Genomic DNA, 23,817 nt, shown 5'->3' on the forward strand with positions numbered 1-23,817 from the left:
GACAGTTGCAGAGCTACAAGCCTGGAAGGCTTCCAGGGGAGGCAGTCCCTGCTTGGCCAGTTGCAGAGTGTAAAATAACCACATTATTCCTAGAAGTGTTTTTCCAGAGTTGAAGTAATAGCCATCTTTCCCTATAAAGATCTGATTTCTCCTATAGAATATTTCTGTGCTGAGATAACTTTCATGAACTGTTTTCAAAAGTGAATCCACTCTCCACCTTTGTTTTCCTATTTATTTTTTTTTGTCTTCTATTGCTTTTTGCTTGTGCTTAATAATCCCATGGTTATTTCTGTAAAACAGCAAATCCTTTTGCTCTATACAATGTATATCCATGATGGATTTCCTAAACTGAAACAGAGAGCCTAAGAAACATAGATTAATCATTTAAACTTGTGTATTTTCACTTGATATGAGTTATGACTCATCCAGTGCAGAGGACAAACAGAGCCCTCTACCAACAACTGTGCCCTCTACCAAATACTCCTGTCTTGCATGGATGGCATACAGTGCTGGACTCTCACTTTGCTGTTACATGGGAAGGCAGTAGGTCATCCGCTTTCTATTTTGAGTTTCTTTTTCAGAAGTATCCTTTTACTCCTTTCTTCTTTCCTTGGTCCTGTACCCAGTGGTCTGGAGGCCTCACTTCCATTTTCTTTCTCTATGCTGTTTCCATTGGTGGCTCCTTGTTGCCAGAACCCCTTGGGCTTCTGCTTTCCCTCATTTTTCCCCTTCCTTAGCTCTTGAGGTTTTCAAACTTCATTCTTTTTTCCCTTTTGAAATTTCCTATCCTTGCCCCTTTTCTGTTTGGTTATCCTCAGTTCTGCACCTTCTTTCTTTCTTCCTTTAGAAGAAAGCAGCTCTGCATAAGTGGAAGATATCCAGGAGAAAGCTGTTAGATTTCCCTTGATAACAAAAACAGCCTTTTGTCATGGACAAAGTCGGGGAGCAAAACCACTTCAGCCTCAGTTGATTTGGAGACAGATGGGTGTACCTGGGAGAGAGAGACGGGGCAAAACTCTCAGACTCCTGGGGAGCCTTCCCAGTGCTGGATCTTGTTCAGACAGGCAGTAAACAAACTGAGTGGATGTTTAACAAGAACCGAGGTGTCTGGCAAGCGTGAAACCAGAATCTTTTTGGTACTCTGTTTTCAGCTGATCCCAAAGCATGCCCCTGGCCAGCAATCGCACAGGTGGCAGGGGCTGCAGCTACCCAGGAGGCACCCCTGTGCCACACAGCCGGTGCTTGCTGCTGCCAGCTGCAGGGACAGGACTAAACGCCGCTCGCTGTAGAGGCAATTCACACATCAACCGCTTTTTGAGAGCGCTTCGCTCTGCCTGAAGATTTATGGGGCTCTCTTTTTTTAAAACAAATGAATAAAGGCCCAAGCTGAGTGTTTTTCCACATATAAATGTCATAAATGTAATCACAAAAACTTCACTGGAGTACCAGTGAGAGCTAGAGCCCCAGCTCAAATGTGTATCACATTAAAGGCCTTCTTGGGGACTCCAGACACAAATTGCTTTCCAGCATCCAGAACCATTTGGAAATGCTTTAATCCTGAAACGGGGGGTGGTTTCTAATGGAAATGCTGACAGACCCTCCGTTGTAGCAGCCGAAGCAGGCAGGGCCGTGATAATGAGCCCTGTATGTGTGCATGTGGAAAGCATGATGCTAACTTCAGAAAACAAGCACTTCCACTGAGCGGTCCACACAGACGAAAAATACCATGCACCGTTTCAGCACAGCGATACTTAAAATCAGCTTTGCTTATGCAAGGGCATATTGGGAACAACCGTCGGCATTAACCCTGCGTGTGCTACGCTTCCAAAACCAACAGGTCTTAATTGCATTTGTAATAACACTGTAATTACCTGCAAATAGTGCGGCACTGAATAGCCACGACTACATGTTGAAATGCTGCATCCGCCGATGTGGTTCTTTAATACGCACAAGTGCACCATAACCACATCTCCTCTCACTTCTTATACGCTGTGGCCATGACCCTAAGAAACAGGTGATGCTTCATTTATTGCTCATGTCTCCGCATACCACTGCTAATGCTAGTGACTGTGGATTTTGTACACGTCTTTGGCAATCTCAGTGACCTGGGTCACACCAGCCTGAAGAAACCTGTCTTGCAAACATGCCCAGGTGATTAATTTCAACAAACAGGTTGCTTATATGAGTGTAATTACTCACTTGTGCAAATGGCAGGATCAGTGCACTGACCTGTATTAGGCACATTGTAGTACATCTCCCCATCGGTTCTTTTTCACTGTTAATCAGAGGACTGAAAATCTTGCAACATTTAGACAGCTTGAGGTTGAAGGCTGAAATGTCACTTTTAAAAGAGGGTTAAAAAGGTCGCACAGCTGCAAATAATAATAGCCCAATGAAAATCAGACTCTTACTGCAGCCCACTTCAAGAATAACATTGAAACAGGAAACAAGCCTGCTTGATGTTTTTACCAGTAAGGCAATAAGATTACTGCTGAGTTTAAAAAGGGGGAGAGAGTCAGAAAGGAGCATGCTTTCTTGGTGTCAGTTGGTAGAACTATTTTTCTGATCCAGAAGGGACAATCATGGGGCACTGAAAAATCTCCTTGAGGAGCATGGGGTGCTTCCCCCTGGATGCTGCTGAGAGGGGATGTAGCTTGTTGCTGTGTTCTGAGGGTGTTTTTGTTTCTTCTGTTTGCTTTTTTATTTCTTTGTTATGTTCTTGTATTCCTCACTGCTGGCTTCAGTTTTATTAATTCTAATAAAAATATTTAGTAGCATCTTATACAGAAATCAAGAAATGGAAGAATATCTTGGCTTGCTGCAGAACTTACTTGTTTCTTTTCCATGTGACATGACTTGGAGAAATCTTTCTCTGTTTCTTTTATATTTTTGTTTATTTATTTTTCTAATTGGAATACCTTAGCTGCTCCTAAGCAGGGTGATATTTCAGAAGAGTGTCAGGCTACAACAGCATAGCAGATTTCCTCACTTACATATTCTGCCAGTAAGGCTCTTTACGTGGTCACAATAGGGCAATAAATGCTGACAGATGTTGTTAACATCTCTATTAAAATTCAACCCCCTCTTCTGCTGCATAATGCATTCATGCCTATTGTTAATAATATCAGAACTAATGCTGACATATCAACATAAGTGTTCACTTATATTTATAGTTCTTGTATGTTGCTTTGAAGAGGCCATGAAGTTGCAGCAAATTGAGTTATTGATAAAAAGAAGTAAAAAAAACAAGGCCAAGCAATCCTTAAACTTTTCAGTCGTCGTAAGTTTACCCGATATTCTTTGTGTGCATTAATTTTGGCAGTCATGTAGCACCATGGAAGGTGCATGAGCGTAACTTGAATATTTAAGACCCCGAAGGTTAATAAGCACCTTAATTTAGATGGAAAGGTTGCTATGATTTATTTTTATTAGGTGAAGTAGAAATGTTGCCATTGGTTGCGTTATTTCCTTCATGCATGCTGAACCACCTGCGAGCACCGTGAAAAAGGAGACCTGGGTTGTGTGGCCCTGCAACAGAAACGAGGTGCGTGAAGAGGTCTGGGTGCCAGGGACAGTGTATGCCCGGCTTTAGTCTGAACTGCAGGATGGGAGATGCTCAACTGCATCTTGAAAAGGATGCTGTGCAAGTTGTGCTGTGCATAACCAAAAAAAAACTCTGCTGCTGTGAACTCCCATCCTCTGGTTACAAACCTGGGGTTAGATCCCCTGTTGCCTGCGTTCACCCACAGCTCTTGTAGGGTTCAGTTGGGAGGGGCAATGCAGGAGGTTCATGCTCATAGTCTGGATTTTCAGCTGCTTATTTCTGGTCATCATTCAGGCATAAAACTTGAGTTACTGCCGTAGGGTAGTCATACACCCTTTCAAAAAGCTTTCACTCATTTACTCTCCTAAGAGATCAACACCACTACAGTCACAACCGCAGTGATAGTGTTACATGTAAACACAAACTGTGCTTAGTGCAGTTTGACTTGAGGGCATTGTACTATCTGGTAACTTGTTTTATGGGTCAAGTCATGCTAGGCAGTATCCTGGAGGGCACAAATGATGTAGCCATTCCAGATTATTACTTTCTTTCATTTTCTTTAAGTTTAGCCTCTGAAAATCGTCTGCAAAGGGTGATTTTCATGGGAACCAGCCGCTGCTTGTACGTTTGTGGTAAATGTCTGGATGTTGGATCTGACACCTTTTGAAGTACTGAGAATAAAATCCAAGTCCACATTTTCCTGGAGTCGATCCTCATGGTCAGGATGCTACACTGAGCATATTATTTTGGTGCTTATTTCACGCTATCTACATATATAACCCTGATAATTATTAAATCATTATCAAAGCACATACCTATGGACTTTGGGACTAAATCTCGATGCTTAGCGGGGGGAGAGAAGTCTTAGATTTTCAGTACTCAAGTAGGAAACAAGATCCAAGTAATTCATGGCAACGTTTTAAAATTCACTTGGACACTTGGGACCAGAATTGTTGCCCTCTGTTTTCTTTAACTGAGTATCATCCATTGTTCTGCTATTGAAAACGCAGTTGTCACTGTCCCCCAAGGAGGGGAGGAAGAGGTAACATAAACATTTGGCAGTGCTTCAGTTGCAGGGGTAATTGAGATCTCAGATAAAGTCTTTTTTTTTTTTCTCTTTTTATTCTGTGAAGAGGTCTTTAGGAAAGGCAACATCCCAGGGTCACATACCATAAATAGAGGAGGATTTAAAAATCAAACTAGCTGGAGGTTTTGTTTTTGTTTTTGTGGGGGTTTGTTTGTTTAGTCAGTTCTCTCTCCGCTGGTTGTTTCTCTCAAGCAGAATAGCATTAATTCTGAGAATTTTTATTACTTCACCTCTGAAGAGCCTGTCTATGCACAGTCTGGAACTGAAATAACTGAAATTAGAAGGAATTTAACACCTTTAGTTATTTTAGTATAAGCCTTGATGTAAACATGCTCTTTCATTTCTGATTATGAGTGTTCTATTTCAGTTTAACATAGATGTAAGTTAAATCAAAACAGGATATGAATAATCTTAAGGGAGTAAATTAGGTACAATTGTAGTTATTTCAGTTCTTGCCTTGTGCAACTAGATAGCTGAGCTAGGGTCTTTCTTGACACCTGATTGTATTTGGTGCAATGAGTCGCCTGTCTCAGCCGGGTTTTGGTAGAGGTGTCTATACCAAGAACATCAGATGGTGCTAACTAGCAAGCACCTTTAGGGGTAGAGTCATTGGGGAGGTTAAAGGTGAAATAAAAATCGGAGGGGATTCTTTACTGGGAGTTGGTGGAGATGGCAAAGGATGTTCTGCTGCCTTTCTTTTCTCTGCCTGGTCATAAGTAGGAAATATACTCTCAGTCTAATGCTATCCACTAGAATAAGTTATAATTAAAAGGAAAAAGAAAAGTTATCACCCAACAGTTTTGTTTCTTTGAAAAACGTACATTACTGAAAATAATTTCTGTAAGTACAAGCCTGGGCTGATGTTCAGGTTAACGGGGGGATGCTTGCAGGGGATGGTGGCAACTCTCAGAAAAAAAGCATATCTAACAACAAAAGTAAGCATGGTAAAGACATTCCTGATAACTGGAAGTGACAAACTGTGGTTTTAAAAAATTAGATGTTCAGATTAGGTTTAAAAAAAATAGCAGAGTGGAGTGATTTCAGCACTTGTCCTTCAAATTTTTGTAGCTTCAGAATTAAATTCTTCTTCTCCACCAGGATATTTGTTTTTGTTCATGAAAGATTCACATAAACACTTCTCAGATATTTGTCTAAGTGGGGTTGTGGTCAGACTGAATTTTAAGGGATTTAAAGTGTAATGTCATACATCGTGCTTTAAGGTGGGTCACCTATTATTTTCCAAATTGTAATGCCAATTGTAACAACAGGCTCAAAAGACTGAGAAATAAGTGACTTATTTAAGTCCTAGGCTGTTACTAACAAATGATTTTTTGTTCATGCTGCTCAGGGACACTGCTGTAACATTGACCCAAATCAGCTGCGTTGCTGCAGTCTGAGGGCAAATGCTTTCCTCTTGCTATGTTTATTCAAGACCCAGGAGCTCTCCCCCTGGCTTTAGGGCAAAATTACAGGGCTGTAACTGCTATGAGGAAGCTGCAGTTTTAGGCAAAACTTCTCGAGCTCCTTAGGATCCAGTTGGTCTTTTAAAGGCTGTTGATGCAGATTCGTATGGTACATATACAGAGCCTGTATGTAATGTATTTAAGTTGTTAATATTGAACAATAAGGCTGAAGAACTTCAAAAAGTGGGCTCTTTCTCAGAAATAACCTAGACGTCTGGTTTTAATGTGGTTCAGCGGGAACCAAAGAAAAAGAGGTAAAAACCCTTAATTCAAAATATTTCTGAACAGACACGGTCTTATCTAATAACAACACTGAACATATGCTTTTTTTCTGAGGCAGGATTTCTGCTGTGAAAGCCTAATGGGGTTTTTTCTTCCTTCAGAGTAAGTATGTACTCAGGAAGGAGTAATAAGAGCTTAAACTGTAGGGAGCCTGCTGAATATTAGCAAATTTAGTACTTTGAGGATGAAACTTTGCCCTGGTCTGTTTTGGGAGTTTGAAATAAAAGTAAAAACCGTGAAGACTGCATGTTGCATGTGTGTGTGAAGTTTAGAATGTGTATATTCATAGGTTCCCTTTCTTTCCCCCTCCCCCTTTTAACATGTAGATTTATGAGGAATCAAAGATGAACTTGGAGCAGGAGAGGCCTTTTGTCTGCAGTGCCCCAGGCTGCTCACAGGTGAGTGGAGTCAGCGGTGATATTAATTGAGTCCTCAGCACTAGCTCTGGCTTGTATAATGCCTCCTGATATATTAACACGTCTAATAATAATGTGGGTGGGTTGTTTTTTTTTGTTATTTCTTTAAGTCCTTTCCCACCCCCCAATTCCCTCCTTGCCCTACGAGATATTACTACAAAATATTTAAAGCAAACATAACAGCCATTCAACAGTGAGTTGGTAGAAGTGCTTCTCAAGCTGCTTCTTCCTCATCCCTAATCCTAATGTTTCAAACCAGGTATTGCAAATTCCTTAGGAGCTAGTAAGAGAGGACACACTAGGCAAGATGCATTTGTCTTTTTTTTGCTCATATGTACAAAGCAATGTATTACATTTCTCAATAGATACAGAAAATCTCCTGATGATTTTTAATACGTAAATAAATGCCACCTTATTAGCTATTAAAAAAAAAAAACAAAAACCAAAAAACACAAAATCTTTGAGAGAGTTCTCTACTAAATATTCTCCATTGAAAATGCAGCCTATAGATAAATTCTGCTCCTGTTGGAGATTCCTGTTGACTGACAATCCAACACGTGCCTCTGAGGATATGATCTGACCTGTAATGTGAAGTTTTATATTGAAAAAAAAATGAAGTTTAAAAAACCTGAAGTGACAAGTATTTTACCTGCTGAGATTTTTGATTGGGACTTATGTGTTTTTCCTAAAAATAAAAAAAATACTATGCTCTCTTCCCATGTAGTGGTGAGGGAAGTTCTGTGTGTGACACCTCCCACCCTGATTTGGTTTAGTGACAAGCGTTTGCAAGTAAAATCTTCAGGCAAGGACATCTTTGGGGCTTTTGCCACAGGCTTCCGGTATGCATCTGTTTTAAGTGATTTAGCTTACCCATTTCTCAGATTCCCCATCTCTTAATGAGGATAATATTTCCTTCTGTGTTGAAAGTTTTCAACTGGCTCATATTTTTACAAACCTTTATGTTCCCATGGTGGAATGACTGGGAACAAAGTATTGTGTGGTTATCACAAGAGTGTAGATGTAGTTTTTGTTAGGAACTGAAATAAGAAAAAGAAGAATTCTGAGATCCTGTTAACAAAAGGCCATGAGCAGCTTTGCCGTTTTACTAAGTGGGAGCCTTTCTATAGATGCTGGAGTGCATCTTTCTGATTGCCTCTCTGACTGAGGACTTGTGCCTCCAGATCTCCACAGGCAGAATTAAAACCCTCACTGGACTACTCTGTCACAGAGGTAGGATAAAAATATCTGAGTCTTATAGTCAAAGTTTGTTTAAGTTTTACTAAATTCTAGAACAAACTTCCACTCACATCAGTGGACTCGAGTGTTTTCACTCAGTGGAGGGAAGCTGATCCAAAAAAGCTCACTTAGGTGCTCAGAGATCTTTGTTGCATACAGTTACAGTTTGGGAAAGTGATAAGTGTAGATGTGACTTCATTATAAAAAACATTTAATTTCTCATTCCGAAATGTGATCTCTTTTTATTATAAAAGAGGAATTGACAGGAATCCACCTCAGCTGCCTGGGGACTTGCTTGTCCATCAGCCAGTGCAGATGTGTGTTTGAGGCTGAGGATGTTGGTATTCTGCATAAGGAAGAAAGTAATTTACAAAAAAACACACAGAAGCTTGAACTGAAGGAACAGCTTCTCCTCAGTTGCACAAGGCCCTCTTTAAGCCTGGCTGATTTCACCCTGAAGACAAAGTATGGCGTTTCATGAAGGAAAATCCATTTCCATGAGAAGAAACATGTTTTCTGTCTCACAGTCCCATTGAGCGAGGTCTTTCACAAATTCCATTTGTTCTTAACTTAAATTTCTAGTGCTGCATTTCTTCCAGATGAGTAAGCAATGAACCAGGATTTGACAGTGAGGAAAAGTTCTTGGGGATACATTTATTTATTTATTTATTTATTTATTTTTTTATTTATTTCCAGAAAACTCATTCCCATTATTTATGCTGCTTTGTCTATGGGCTTAGAGAAAGTCTTAGAAGGTGTAACCTACTTCAGCTATTTATACCATAGCCACAAGCAAAGTCACTTAGCCAAGAATATGCTGTGTTGAAAGCCTTTTGTCGCTTTAACTCTGTCATTGCCAGTTTTTGACAGTTTTGTCCTATTGTACCTGTTGCTTAAAAAAATGATTTTAATATTTATTTTTCCCCAAGCCATGGTAAACGTCTCTTGGCCTTTGCTAGTCCTGAAATAACCCTGTTAAAACTACTACAGTAGTTTGTAACAAAGGTCTGTATGTGCGCTTTCTGGTGAAGAAAACAATTTCGCTCTTAGAGCACAGGTATTCATGTGTTTCAGCTTTTTTCAAGCCTGTCTCTTCTTTGTCTTGTTTTAAAGAAGCTATTTGTTGTAAAATTATGTTATCAGATTGTAAAAAACAAAAACAAACAAACAAAAACTTTTAGCACACCTGTTAGTTTCTTCCAAAGCAGGACTCCATTTTCTCTGCTTGACAAAGGGAAGGAAGTTAATTAAGTTAATTTAGTATTGTAAAGGATTGTAAACAGTTGTTAGCTACTGAGCACCATTGCACTCATTGCACTGGCAGTTTTAATCAAGTGATCATACCAGTTTTCCACAAATAAAGATGAATTTTTCATGAATACTTTTGGGTAGGTGAAGGCTGGCTTCTTTGATTATTTTTATTGTTGTTCAGCAGATAGAGGTTGCAGAAATACTCAAAAGCAGAAAAATCCAGTGAAGTGATTTAAGATATGCTGTATTACTTTGCATTTGCCGTGGGCTAAGAGTACACACAATAGCAGTTATCACAGTTCCTCAGACACGTGGTGACCTGTGAGGCGGTGGTAATGAAGCATGTGTCCGTGACCCTTAGAAACCAAAACTTGGTCTTGCAACTTTTTTAAGCAAATACATGACCCCTTTCTGTTTGTAACCCCAAAAAGCACTGCAGCAAATACATTTCTAAGTACAGATATTTGTTACTCATATTCACTTGCTGTTCCTGTGCCATTTGGACACATTTCTGGCAGGATACATTTCTTTCTCTCTCTCATTTTTGAAATTCTGTCTAATGCCAAAAGTTTATTAGAGAATTAAATTCTTTTTTTTTTCTTTTTCTTTTTTTTTTTTTTTCCCTTCCTCTCTCTCTGTGTTTGCCTGACAGCGTTTTCCAACAGAGGATCATCTGATGATTCACAGGCACAAACATGAAATGACTTTGAAGTTTCCTTCAATAAAAACAGATAATATGTTATCAGGTAAGAAGACACAAATTCAAGAGTCAAGATAACTATTCAGATGATGTTGAAAGCATGACTCCTACTGGAAAGCTACTGGCAAAAGACTGGTTTCAAAAAAAACCAGCTCCACTTAAATAACAAGTAGAGGTGGAATAAGCTAGACTGTATACCTTTGGACAAAAAGACAGCTGCCATTCTTATGCCTTCCCACAGGTTTGGCACGAGAGGGAAGGAAATTGTTGAACCTCAGCCATGCTGGCAGCTCTATCACTGACTCGCTTGTCAACATGCAAGTGAAATACAGGCACTTAAGCGCATGTCACATGGGAGCCCAGCAGTGAGCGTGTTAATGAAGTGCCTTTGTACCATTCTTGTAAGACTCACTATTTTAAGTTTGACAGGCTCACTTCAGCAGCTGTAACAGGCCACCTTTATGTGAGCCACCTTCATAAAGGCCTGGCCACTGTAAATAGCTGTAAATCCTCCAGTTGAAGAAAGGTAAACCTTTACCAGTGGGTAATATCCAGTACTCTTTCTCCCTAGAATTAACCATTTCTCTCCACACTCCCCTCTGCACCTCTGCTCCCTGTGCTCCCAAATCACACGCAGAAGATATTGGATACAGAACTATCCTTATGTGCAATTGCAGCCTTTAGTTTATGTGGTTTTCTCATACTCTTGTTGGAGTAACAACACATTGGCGGCTTGCTGGCATTCAGCAACTGCTGGGTAAGGTCAAACTAACCCTAATCTTACCATTTCTCTCCTCTCCTATTCAGCAAAAATTCTTTCACCTCTGGCCATTTTAGGTGCACACATATCATGGTTAAGAGGTTCTCCAACAGGCTAACACTTATGTATTAACCACTTCCATTTTTATGGAAAACACAGTTCAGTAGCAAATCCTTGCAAATATTTGATTTGGCTTTTGTTTTGTTTGTCTTTGCTTTTGGGACTTTAGGTACCAGTGAGAAATCAGGCAGACCTCATCCCAAATAGAATTTCTTCTCTTATTACTCTTGCAGGTGCCATAGTGGACTAAGATTAGTAAGAACCAATATGCAGTACATTGAAGAGTAGGGCTTTTAAAGTGTGTGTGTGCTGGCTATGCCCACAGAATCCTGTGTTTGCAAGCACAAATGAAAAAGTGCTGCTCTTGCACTTGGCAGTTACCTCTGGCAGTGAAACTGCTTGAAGACATCTGTGCTGTGAACATGTTCACCCTGCAGAAGTGCTCAGTTTTGTTAGAACTTTCTGTTTGGCAAGAGTTTGGCTGTAGGGCAGTTTCTAAGGAGTATATTTGATCATCAAGGGTCCCCTGAGTAGATTAGCTCCATTTATGTTTGGTAATTTCTATGATACAACTGTCCCATTCCTTCTGATGGATTGCTTTTTGAGGCAAAATGGACTGGCTTCCACCACTGCCGCTGGTAGTAGGGCCCCTAGACCTGCAGATAGCCAGCTAAGTATGTAGAAGGGCAGATTTTTGTGTCCAATAGGGTTACAAATTGTTTCTGATGGATGTATTATTTGCACTTTGTGTATGAATACCCTCTGTAATAACGAGAGTGAAAAGCTGTACATGTTCTCAAAGACTATGGCAAGCATGTCTGAGCAAAATGGCCTGGCAACCTCGTGCTGTAGTGTATGTTGTTTGTTTTTATGTTCATTTGGTGGATGTGTTTGTCATTTTGCAGTCCTTAGTTTGGAAGCATCATAGATCTTCCCCTCACTGAAGGGAGACACTGAAAAATGGTTGTTTCATTACCCAACTAAACCCTGGGGAAATCTAAATACCTTAACGTTTAAGATGCTTTATTCTTAGATTTTGTAATGAAAAAATAATGATATATGGGAAAAAGAGAGAGACTTTTTTCTTAGACATTTGTCTTCATGTCTTCCTTCGTGTTTTTTTTTTTTTTTCATTTTTGCTCATTTGATTTTTTTTTTTTTTTAATTATTTCTGTCATCAGTAGTTTCAAAGAATTGCAGCAGCAATTGCCCTATAATAAGCCAGGTGCAATGTTACTGAGTGGTGTTGTTTTTCTTTTTTTTTTTTAAGCTCTCAAGAAGTCAGTCTCTCTGTTTTTTTCCAGTATGTTGTGTACTATCTTTTAATGTGTTGTTTTGTGTTTGAATCCATTCGTTATTCCAAAAAGAAAGTGAAAAATTTGTAAGTAGTGTGTGCAAAATAATGGGCCATATGTTTTCAGGTAGCCATTAGTATTATCTTCTATGTTTTAAGACATAACTAAGCCCCAGTCTGGGGTCAATATAACATCAGTAATATTTAGTATGCGCTAAGCACATCTTGTATGAATGATTATTGGAGGTAGACACTAAAATTGATGGGATTTGGGTCTTGTATCAATATAACATCTTAGAAACTGACCAAAATACGATTCAGGAAGTAGGAACATGTTTTTCATGTGAAATCTGTGATGAGATCTGAAATATCAATTTGCCAGTGGGAGGTAAAATTATGTGCTATATATAAAGGTATATGTTGTTATGTAGCTGGGGTCACTATTTAATAAACAAGGTTCTATGACCCAGCTGAAATTATTATGGTGAAATTATTGGCTGATTAATATGGTAAGTCTGGCCAAGAGCTTTCCTTGTTATCACCTAGCTCCACTATATTTACTTCAATTTTTTGATGCTGACTGAAGAACGAGTTCTATTGTATCTGGCAAATCTTGAACTTCAGAAGCTTCAGGTACATTCACTATACAGGTTTATGTTCTCTGATGAAAGTCCACAAGGGTCATTTCATTAAAATGTAAGTGTGTGTCTTGTTGAATAAATTGATGTTCATTTAAAAAGTCAGAAAAAGTTTAGTAATATTATTTGTTCCTTTTCGTGTGTGTATTTTGTTTTTGTTTTAAAGCCTTGTTGTGAGTATGGGAAGAGAGTCATTGACAATTTCCATTTCCAGCTTTCTTAGCCAAAGGAGAGCCATTCGAGTTAACACAGAATAGCTTGTGAAACTTTTGTGAGTTAGTCATCCTTGTAGGAAACTTTATAGTTATGTTGACTGAAATAAATGTCATTTCTGCTGTTGTAATGTTCTAACTGAACATTACATTGCTTTGAAACTCAGTAGTTTGTTAAGCACGTCAAAGCTTTTTGTTGTTGTTTTCACAACACTGAAATATTAAAGTCTGTGGGACAGATTGTTCCCTCCAGGTAAGTACTAAAAGCTGTATGGAACTGAACTTTGGGAGGGGGGGACACTGAGATTCCTTACATATTAGATTGAGAAGGGAAGGAGTGAAACCTTACCATCTTTGAGGGGGGAAAAAAAGTGCCCTTCCAAAACTGCTGAAAGCAGATGAAGAAGAGACTAGGATTATTTGTATGGAACCCTTGTTTCTTCCTCATTATACTTACTGAAATCCTATCCTCTATTTTATTTTATTTTATTTATTTATTTATTTATTTTTGTAGCAAAACCCACTGTAGAGACAGAAAGTCTTCAGATGTAAAAGAGCATCTGCAAAGGTGCAAATGCATTACTTTTCCAGGTACTACCTGTGTCAGTGAGGTGACTTATGTCATCCTTGGTTGACTCATTTTCTTTCTTGTTGTGACTTGTACAGGGAGGTTTATCTAGACAAAAATTTTGTAGAGTTCGAAATGATTGGATATAAGGAAAATAGTTTTTGATTTCTTTTTCCCTTCTGCGTCTTTTGCTTTACCAAATAATGAAGTGTCAATTGCACTCTTTTCTTCTAAAATTTGAGCGAGCAATTTCTGAGCAACCAAAAGAGATTGAAGATGTGTTGCACTCAGTATGTATACCCTCACAGAAAGCCCAATCAGTAGTTTAGGCAGTGAGTCTTTTGGAAGTAAAGCTCTTGGGAGCACACAGTTGTGAGCCCCTTTGTGAGAGCAGTTCTGCTAGGTGCACCTGGGTGCAATTCTTTCTCCTCTACTCTTTTGTCACCTACCTGAGGTCTCATTACCTTGAGCTTCTTGGTACGCTTGGGTGGTATCCTGCTGAATCAATGAAGAAACTTTCTTGACTTTCTCAGGACATTCCTCTTCTCTTGTGGCTGTTTGATGGGCAGCCCTTCAAATTTCAGTCCTAGTCCTGTTACTCTGACTTTGTTATCATTGCCTGAAAGTATAACATGGGTAAGTATATAACTTCAACAGAGCCCACAGCTGAACAAGCCAAATGGCTGTTATTACTGCACATCAGACTAAACATTTTAAATATGAAGAATCAAGTTACGCTTTGGAGCTGTGCTGTTAGATAGCTTTTATTAAGGATGAATAATGTTTGCAGTAGTTTAATGGTCAATACAAACTCTAAGAATATGGAAGTGTGTTTTTTTTGGTTCTACTTTTTTTTTTCTTAACTGGTATCATCTTTTAAAGTTTTCATCCATGCTTTGAGGGATGAAATTTTGGGATCTGAGGTAGTTTTACAAAATGGATTGAGGATGATTCATATAAACTCTCTATACAGCAAGCTAATGTTGCATTTGATGGTATTGTACTTAGTAAGGCTGTTGGTTTGAAAGCAGTATATTAAGACTTAGTGTCCTTTCAGAGGCTATTTCTGTAATTAAAAAAAGATAAGAAAAAAGAAACGAACAGCCAAGCATAGTGAATATCTAATGGAATCTTTTTCTTTATTGAGGACTTCAAATTTCCCATAGCCTTACAGCACATTTTCAATATGTCTGGAGAAGCAAGATGCATCACTTCAGAGGCTGAGGACAGATTTTCAAAATAGTCGCCAGCCAAAATATATTCTGTGTATCAGGTTCCACTCAAAATCTGATTGCTGACTTTCCTCCTTTAATATACAATAGGTTGAGTTGGGATCTGCACAGGATTATACCTTCTGATCTTGCTCTGGGGCTTTTATGTTGTCCATTTACATTTTTGAGGTTTATTTGAACTTAATGTTTCTTGCAGCCTTTCTGGCTATGACTATGTAATTAGAGAGTCAGATTATTCATCTAAGTAACAGGCTGAACAAAATATTTATTGCCCAGTCTGAAACTTGGTGGGTTCTGTGTTCAACCTAATGGTAAAGGTCAGATAGAAATAACTTCCTAATTGTCAGATGGAACAGGTTAGCTAGAGGGAGATGCCTGAAAGCACAGGAAACTAGTGCTGGTGGCAGCTTGAGATGGAAAGATCTTTATTTGTTGAACAATAGGACTGGATTGGGATGGCTGGTCAACATAACAAACAGCCAGATACCTACAGTTAACCCAAACTGAGCCAAGTCCCAAACTGCCCAGTTCAAAATGCGGTTTGGGTCATTGAAGTCCTGGGCTGCATGGTTAACAGTGTGCATGCAGGACAGTTTCCTACAGTAACTCATGTCCTCAGCAGGAATGCTGAGAGTGGTGCTAACTCTGTCTGAGTTTTGGTCCAGATGGGTCTGGCACATCCACTTGCTGAAGTACAACAAACCAGAGCCCTGTTCTCAGTGAGCCTGCAATAGTTGTGGGCGCTAGTGATAGCAACAAAAGGTTTGTTTGTACCAAACAGGGAACAGTGAGGTCAGGCACAAGCTGTTGGAACTGTCAATGCATTTTTAAGTGCTGAGAATTAGGAATATTTTGTTAATTCTAGGAGACCTGAATGTGTAACTTATGCTAGGGTCTCATTTGTGATATTGTTCCCAATTAAAACATAAGAGCTTGCGTAATTTAGGTTAAAAAATAACTGTGATGTTGAGAGTAATTTCTTCTAAAAAATTTCCCTCCTTCTGAGGGAGAACTTGTTTTCTAGGGGCAAAATAGTTGCCTCAGGAGCAAAGAAAGTCCACTGGGTTTGCTAACCCTGAAGTCCTGGAATCAGTGGATGCAGTGTAATTACTATACTGTGTATAAAGTGTCAACATTTTAAAGTTGGGATCTTTATCAGTTCTGCTCTCATATAAACACAGAGGTTTCATGGACTTCTGGTTTCTATGAATGTTGAAGGATGAAGTATTGCAAGGCAGAAAGAGCTCTTGGTTTACATCTGGCTGAGCTGGCTTCCAGAAGGTCTGTGGATGGATTTCAGGGTGTTTGGTGTTTTTTTTTTTTTTTTTTTTTCTTTTTTCTTCTCTGCCTTGACTGGGAGGAGAGGAGGGAAGGGGGGACTGTCTGTTGTAATAAAATCTTGTTCTGAATTCTTGCTGGTCAGATTCTTGGATCATAGAAACTACACCAACTGTATGGGGAGATTGATGTAGTCATTTATGATCACTGTGTTGATATGTAGGTAATGTAAATAGTGTCATTAATCTACCAGCTTTGATACCTCTAGATAACAAAGCAGTTAACTGGAAAGACTGACCATGGCTCAGTGTGTTTCAATGTATGTAACACAATGCATTTCATTATTTCAGTCTGCTTATGGCACAGAAGATACACTTTTGGTACACCTAGAAAAAGCAGTATGAAGCCTTTGTACATTTCCTCTGAATTGTTTGTTTTCACTGTTAAAGTGGATTTATTTCACTGAGATTTTTTTTTCTGTCTTACATTCATGGAATAGATGCTGAGCAAATAAGGAGCAATCATACTGACTTCAGTTACACCTATCTTATAATTGCTTTATTACCCATCAAGTTGCCTCTGACCTGATGTAGTCTGTTGTCGTAATGCCTGATTTCTTGATGGGCTGTGTACCTTAATGAGAAATAACACAAATAACAAGACTTCATCTATGTTAGTGTATTCTTGTCCACCCTGTCCCCTACCTCCCCCCATGCCCCTCAGAAGAAAATTTAGGATTTTTGGTTTTGGTTAAAGTGGTGCTATCTGCTTGCTTATTATGAAACCCTAATTTCTCATCTTGGTCAAGAAAATGATACCTTTCTTATTTGATATGGATATACCACTTCTAAAAATAAGATGTTTCGTGTATTTGCCTCACATTCAAATACTAACATACCCTTTAGGCCATACTTGGCAAGGATTAACTTTCTGTTTTTCTACAAAGCCATTGTGGTGTTTGCTAAAGTAATATTTAATCCTTTTTGGAAATAAAATCCTTTGCTCCTGCTTTTTAGTGCACTGAATTTCCAGTGCAAATTCCAGTCCATGGTCCAAAGACAACTCTGGTGAAAATCTACTGAGTTCAGTGAGGTTACCCTAGAGATCAGTTTGGCAGCCCTTGTTTAGGGTATGGACCTGTGAAGTGCTGAGTGCCCTCGGTCCCCATCAACGTCAGCACATTGTTGACTTGGCTCCTTATGCTGAGTTTTTGTGAGAGTCTTGGAAAGTCTTGTATTTCTGACTCTGGTAATACAGTAGTCAGCTGTGAAAACTAATAGATAAATATGTATGCATTCCCAAACACTTGAGATTTGTTTCCTTTATGCTCACAAGTATAATGCTCAAGCCAAAAGAAATAAACCAGAACTTTAACATTAAGGACTTGCTTTTAATGTTACATCAATGTATTGCTGATGGAACATAAATGCAAACCAGTGTATTATCCCTTAGATTACTTAAGAAGGTCAAACCTGTAGGATCATGCCTTCTACAGGTGGAAGTCAGCTCCACTTTGGTTTTGTAAAGGAGGAGACTGATCCCTCCCCCTCGCTTTCCAACTGCATTTTCTCTTGTGTACATTCCTTTTGTGCTGCCTTTTGTTTATTGTTTGCTTTGTGTTTCTATCCTGATCATGTAATGCTCATTGTGTCCCCCCTGTATGGGAACTTGACCAAGCTTAGCTAGGTGCAAAAAACTACTTTTTTTTTTTTTTCTTCCAGACCTCACTGAAGTGTGAAGCTTTCTTCTGAGGTCAGAATTGGCCAAGTGTGGGCAACTGAGATTAGTGTGACAGAGTTTTTGTTCTTTAAAGAATTAATTTCAAACAATAGGATAGTTGTCAATGACTATGCAGAAAATGATTTTTGAAGACAGTCCAATTTTTCCATAAAATCAGGTATTACAAAGCATATTGAACTACAATAAGAAACTAACATAGAAGAGGAGGTTTTGTTAATATAGGCTTGTTAATATGGTTCTGTACTGTAATTTTGGGGGAGATGAGGAAGCTGAAGTGGAGTAGTGAAGATCTTGCCTCAGAGTGAATACAGTTGCCTCAGAGCTGGTCTTTGAAGAGTTGCTGGCTCCCAAGTTTAGGCTTGATTTTTCATTTCCTGGAGAAAGACTAGCTGAGGTCATCACTGGAGCAACAGTCCACAGGGCAGTTATGCTCATCTGTCTTGCAGGTTTTTGAAAAGGCCGAAAACCTTGTACCTTGAGTCCCACCAGCTTGTGACATTAAAGAGAATCTTATCCTTCCCTAAAATTTTTGAGAGGGCAAGAAATTCCTAGAGATGAAGGCATGCATTAAAAATCATTTTACTCCAGATCTTATGGTTTATATATATTATCAACACTTTTAGGTAAAAAAACATACCTGGATGCTTCTTTGTGGTCAAGTTTTAGCTTTTCATTCCTTCAAAAATTATATTAGAAGCAGAACTTCATCATACCATGGCTAACTCCCCATGTGTTGCAGAGTGTGTGCATGTTGGAGGTGGTTTCAAGCACTGAAGGCATTAACTAGTGCACATCTGCTATGGTTACCTGCATGCTGTGGTGGAAACGTGCATTATCATGCAGACAGCACGTTGTTTTGCATGCGCCTATTCCTGGAGGTTTATGCGTAGTTAAATGACCATTTGCACATGTTAAGGATATACACTTGTGTTACATGCTCTGTGAAAATCTGGCCTGTTTTCTTTCTGGTTGAACGATGACTGCTGCCTGTTTTCAGACACTGTTGGCAAGCGTTGTCTGTCTGCAGTTCATAGTCAAACTTCAGTGCTGTGTGGTTTGTTTTTAATGATGATGTGGTAGGAGTGGGATGGCATGAAGAGGTTAGCTAGAGTCTCTCTTCTTCTGGCAGACGGTTTCTCTTTCTTTTAAATGTTAAATATCAGTGATCATTTCTTTTCATATTCTCAGATCAAACTCCTACACCAACGCGCTTTCTGAAGAACTGTGAGGAAGTGGGCCTCTTCAATGATATCGATTGCTCCTTAGAGCATGAGTTTAGGAAGGCACAAGAAGAAGAGAACAACAAAAGGGTGAGTGTTAGCAGACTGAACCCTTCCCTCCCCTTAAGGACACTCTGAAAGCAGATTGAGCTCTATTACCTGGTAGTAACCTTTCGGTTAGAAACTAGATGGCACTCTAAGTTGTGACATGCTTTCAAACTATTGAAACAGTTGACAAAAGAAACCCCAAACCACCACCACCACCACCAAAAAAACAGCATTAAACTTCTAAAAGTGTGTAACTGTGTTTGCCAGGGTTTGATTCCAAGTCTCTGCTTTTAAGTAAACTATAATAAAAACCACACACCTCTTGAGGGAGAGGCTTGGGAAAATTATATCACCTTTGAAGTGAGGATTGCAAACTTGCTGAAATACAGTACAGGGAAATGTGGATTATGAGGAGGCATTTACTTCAAAAAGTTGTTTTGCTCTTACCTCTGCAACACAGTGGATCCCTGGATTTATTTGTCATTTTTACCAGCTTTATCATGTGTCTTTATTTGTCACAAAGGATTTGTGTTGAAGGGACAAACTTTAACTTGCAATTCGTAGCAGATAATGTATTCCGTTTCCAATTAGTATTACATTACTCTCAGTATCTCTATGTTTAGGTTGAATTATATAGGCCACTTTGTATGGGGTTAAGTAAGCTCACATGGCCAAAGATTGTTACGCTGTTTTGAGGGATCCTAATGAGCTGTTAAAACTCTCAGAGAATTGTGAAATAGCTTAATGCACCATAGATGTCAGTGAGAGGTAATGTGTGAAACTTCAGCTTTTCAAGTAAGCATCCAAAGTTCTGGTTGCTTCTGAGAACTAAAACACGTAAGTCACGTGGGGCTTCCTAAAGGAGCATATTGCTTCCTTCTTCCTCCTTGCCATCCCTGAATAACCTGAAAAATGCCTCCCCTTTGCAGTGTTCCCTTTCGTGCCTCTGTTTTCCTCTTTCCCATTTCTGCAGCTCTTGGGAAATCTTATGTGATATGTCCCCTGCCACAGGAGTTCTCCAAGTATTGGACATTGTCTTATTTGGATTAGTTCTCACAGTAAGCTCTATTTGTCTGTCTTGAACATTAACCAGTACCATAGGCTAAAAGTAAGAAAAGAAGGCCACAAAGCAGCTATGGTGCTAAAGCCAGAGGGCACTTCTTAGCTTGCCTCAGCATTATTTTGGCTTTCAAAGTGCCTGTGCCTCCAATTGCAAGTGCTTCCCACGTAGGTGCTGTTTCTTATGGCTGCTGTATTTTGTCTTTTGCTTTGTTTGTTAATGACTGCTGTCCAATTAAAAACTCATACATGTGAGATGTGTGAGTGTGGCTGCTGCAGCTGGTGAAATCTGGAGATAGCAGCATTTTGGGATTTTGGAGGTACTCTGATGTCTACAAATGAAGGCACTAGAGGGCTTTTTGGAAAAAAGTGGTAAGGCTGATTGCTGAAATGCAGAAAGGGAGAGGCAGCATATAGGAAAAAAATATGAGAAGGGTGCCTAGGAATGGTTTATTTGTGGCTTATAAAGAGGGAGATTGGGACAGATACTGAAGAAGAGGAGAGAGACTGTGACATAGCATTCTGAGCAAGGAAAAAGAGAGTCCAAATATGACAGTCCATGTTTTGGTCAAGGGTGAGGAAAATATCCAAGACCAACCTTTACAGCTTTACATGCAAGATGGATGTTGGGAAACAGTGATGTAATGAGATAAATGTATCTAATTTTAGATTTAATTTTTTAATACTTTTGCTTCTTGTGTGCTGCCAGGGTGAGAACTGGCCAAAATTAAGGAGAACATTTCTGTATTTTCCTATGTCTTCAGTACTGATAATTTGCAAAGAGGATTCCTAAGTGGTTCTTTCTGCTTTGTTTTCAGGAGTAGGAGATAAGCAGAAGTCTACTGATGTGTACTTCTGTGCAACTAGCCATAAATCACAAGGTTTGATGTTGCAGAGTCCATTTCAGTTCACAAGGGGGTAGTTGCACAATCTGATTAAAGCCTAGTCAAAGGCATCAAGTTACCTGATAATACCAGGTATTGAGTGGCCTCTGGATGTCTTATTCTGCCCTCCTTCTACTAACCCCTGCAGCTGCCATTAGTGATCTCCAGGAAGCATGATGGGAAGAGGGAGAAATTATATATGTATAAAGTTAAAGTCACACTGACTAGTTAACCTGTAGCATTTGTTCTGTGTTTTCAATTAGTCTGCTGTATGTTCATTCATACATTACTGACTAAAAGATAGGAATCTGAAGCAGGCCCCAGAAGGGCTTTACACAAACGCAAGAAACAAAGGCCACAACAGAAGGGGACTCCTCTGTAACTACTGCTAACGAAATACTTCTAACAGCCTGTACCTGGAATAAGTGCAAAGTAGCATTCTTGTAACAGATCTACCAGCACTGAGAGACCAATACTAGCAGCATGAAAGTCTTACTCATGTCTCAGAAGATTCTTCCAAAAATATTTTTGGTCAGGTTAATTTCTTTGGAGTCTGAAAGAAAGCTTTGTTTATTTTAGTATATCACTGTGGCTTAACACACAGCTTGACACTGAAATCTTATAATAGAAAAACACTTTTTTTCCCCCTCTTTGAGAGTCATCACTTGAAAACTCAAAGAATACAGTCCAATTAGCTTTTCTTTCCCTCATCTTTCCCTCTTCTTTCCCTCTTTCCCTCCTGGGAAGGGGGAACCCACAGGTAATCCATGAGAATTTGTTGTGATTAAGCTGGTTATGCAGACTGGTGACATTTCAAATTAGGTGTGACTTGCTGAGTGCATAGTTCTAGGAACACTGTATGTACCCTTTTTGGAAAGGTAGTATTGAGGGGAAAGCACTTACATTACTATCCTAGCTGTTTAACCTGGAACAAATCACTATCATTCTGTCATGGTTGCTCATGTGTAAAGTGGGAGTAGCGTGTCTTTCTGCTTCCCATACTTGATATATCTTATCTATGAAGATTATAAGTTCATCCATCAAAGACCATCTCTTAAATTATACTTGGGTTAGCCTTTTTCTTGGGGACTGAACAGACTCAAGTAATAGTGATGATGAGGATCTCCAGGCCCTGAACTGAAATGAGAAAAGGAAAGTTATAAATGGAAATGAGATTGTCAGTTTGTTTTGGCTCCTCCATTGTCTATACCAGCAAATATTAGCAAGAAGTCTCTTCTCAAGAAAGGCCCACTCCCTGAAGGCAAAGGATGCTGTAGATCAGAAATAAGCATATTGGTAATCATATGAGAGAGGCTTTTTGCATCCTCTTGATGGCACTCTTCCTGACACAAGCATAATCTCAAATTCACCACCAAAATTAATATAGATAAAAGCATACCTATACTATCTTTCCACATGCAAAGTGTAAACATTAAAGCTCTCAAGAGCTTGAGGCAGGCAGAAGTTGACAGCTCTGCCTCAGACAAAATTTGCAGCCCAAGTCAGCAAGGCAGGAAATGCTAGCACCTTAGCCTGCTAGCTGCAGGTTTTAAGTTTGCGCTGCTCTGAGCATTAAGTACCCAAAGGACTTGTGATGCATTTTTCTTGCAAACACATGACCTTTGCTGCTACTGGATAGGCCCTCCTGTCACATCTTGTTTTTAGCGTTAAGGTTGGGTCTGGTGGAGTATTGTCAAGGATGGGAAGAGTCAGGATTCATTTGTGAACTAATTGGACCTGATTCATTAAAATGCCTCTTGTCTGACCTCCCTGCATGAAATGAGAATGTAAATGCACTCAGCATACCACGTAGAATACTACATACAGTAACACTTAGAAGTAGTGAGTTGAATTGTTTTCAATATGAAGTCATTTTTAAAATCACATTCTGCTCATGTTAGAATTTGGATGCATCATTTCCTCAGGCTTATCCTGCCATTTTGAAATCTTCTAATCAGCACTCAATGTTGCAAGATAATAAGTAAACTATGCAAATGAGGCAGGGAAACAACTAGAGCTTGCTTATAATGTAGGTAGTTCAATGTCAGTACAGGAAGCTCGTAGCCAGCAAGTCCTCAACACGGCTTAATATTCCAGTTCTAATAGACTGTCTCACTGTAGGCACCTTACTGCTAGAAAAGCATCAGCAAAATGAAATAGTCCAGTGAAGAAAAAAAGACAAATATGATGGTTGCATAGGTTCACATGATTAATGTGCAGCACAGAGCCATGTTTCAAGAATTTTTTTTTCTGTCTATTTTTCTAGTAATGCAGGATAGGAGACCTGCAGATTGGTTTACTTCTAAGCATGATCTTGTTGGGAGGTGGTGTCAATGCTGCAGTGTGCCAATGTAAATTGGTATAATTTTTGAGTGTGTGCCCTTCCTCTACAGCAATCCTGTTAGCTCTGTTCTTCCCTTATAAATGCACTGAAACCCCAGTGGGCTGGTTGAGATGAAACAGAAGAATATTGTGTTGGTACTACACAATTCAGAGGCAAGTGCTCAGAAACAGCTGTATTTCACTCATGAAGTAATACAAACCAACAAACTCAAAAGTCTGCTCCCAGAGCACTTTTGATTCTCATTGACTGATATTTTGTACAGCAGAAAAATCAAAGGCCTATGTTTAAATACTTTTTATTTCAATTATTTTTAATTATGCAATCATTAATGCACATGCATGTATTTATCTAAACACGTAAGAATGCCCACAGTTTTTTTTCAAGTCAAAGTTCCCTCTGATTTCTTATTTTGTTCTTGAGATTATGTGGTGGGTATGTTATAGCAGAAGAAAAATACATCTAGAATTGATTTATATTAATACAGTAGCTAAATGACAGGGT

General features: G+C 39.2%; 1 protein-coding gene across 7 annotated transcripts in view; it reads left to right on the forward strand.

The window, feature by feature from the left end:
• Positions 1–23,817, forward strand: part of CREB5 (cAMP responsive element binding protein 5) — a 259,677-nt gene that overhangs the window by 38,728 nt on the left and 197,132 nt on the right. For 4 of the 7 annotated variants that reach the window (XM_040547700.1, XM_040547701.1, XM_040547699.1 and 1 more), the window contains exons 2-4: positions 6,703–6,774; positions 9,932–10,025; positions 18,950–19,071. In XM_040547700.1, coding sequence (XP_040403634.1) covers positions 6,721–6,774; positions 9,932–10,025; positions 18,950–19,071 — 270 coding nt within the window. In that variant the 5' untranslated portion in view covers positions 6,703–6,720. Of the gene's footprint in view, positions 1–3,440; positions 3,545–6,702; positions 6,775–9,931; positions 10,026–18,949; positions 19,072–23,817 lie in introns of those variants that run through there. The other 3 variants (XR_005816922.1, XM_040547696.1, XM_040547702.1) reach the window with 2 other exon arrangements.

This window comes from Cygnus olor, chromosome 2, assembly GCF_009769625.2.
Source record: "Cygnus olor isolate bCygOlo1 chromosome 2, bCygOlo1.pri.v2, whole genome shotgun sequence".
Classification (NCBI taxonomy): domain Eukaryota; kingdom Metazoa; phylum Chordata; class Aves; order Anseriformes; family Anatidae; genus Cygnus; species Cygnus olor.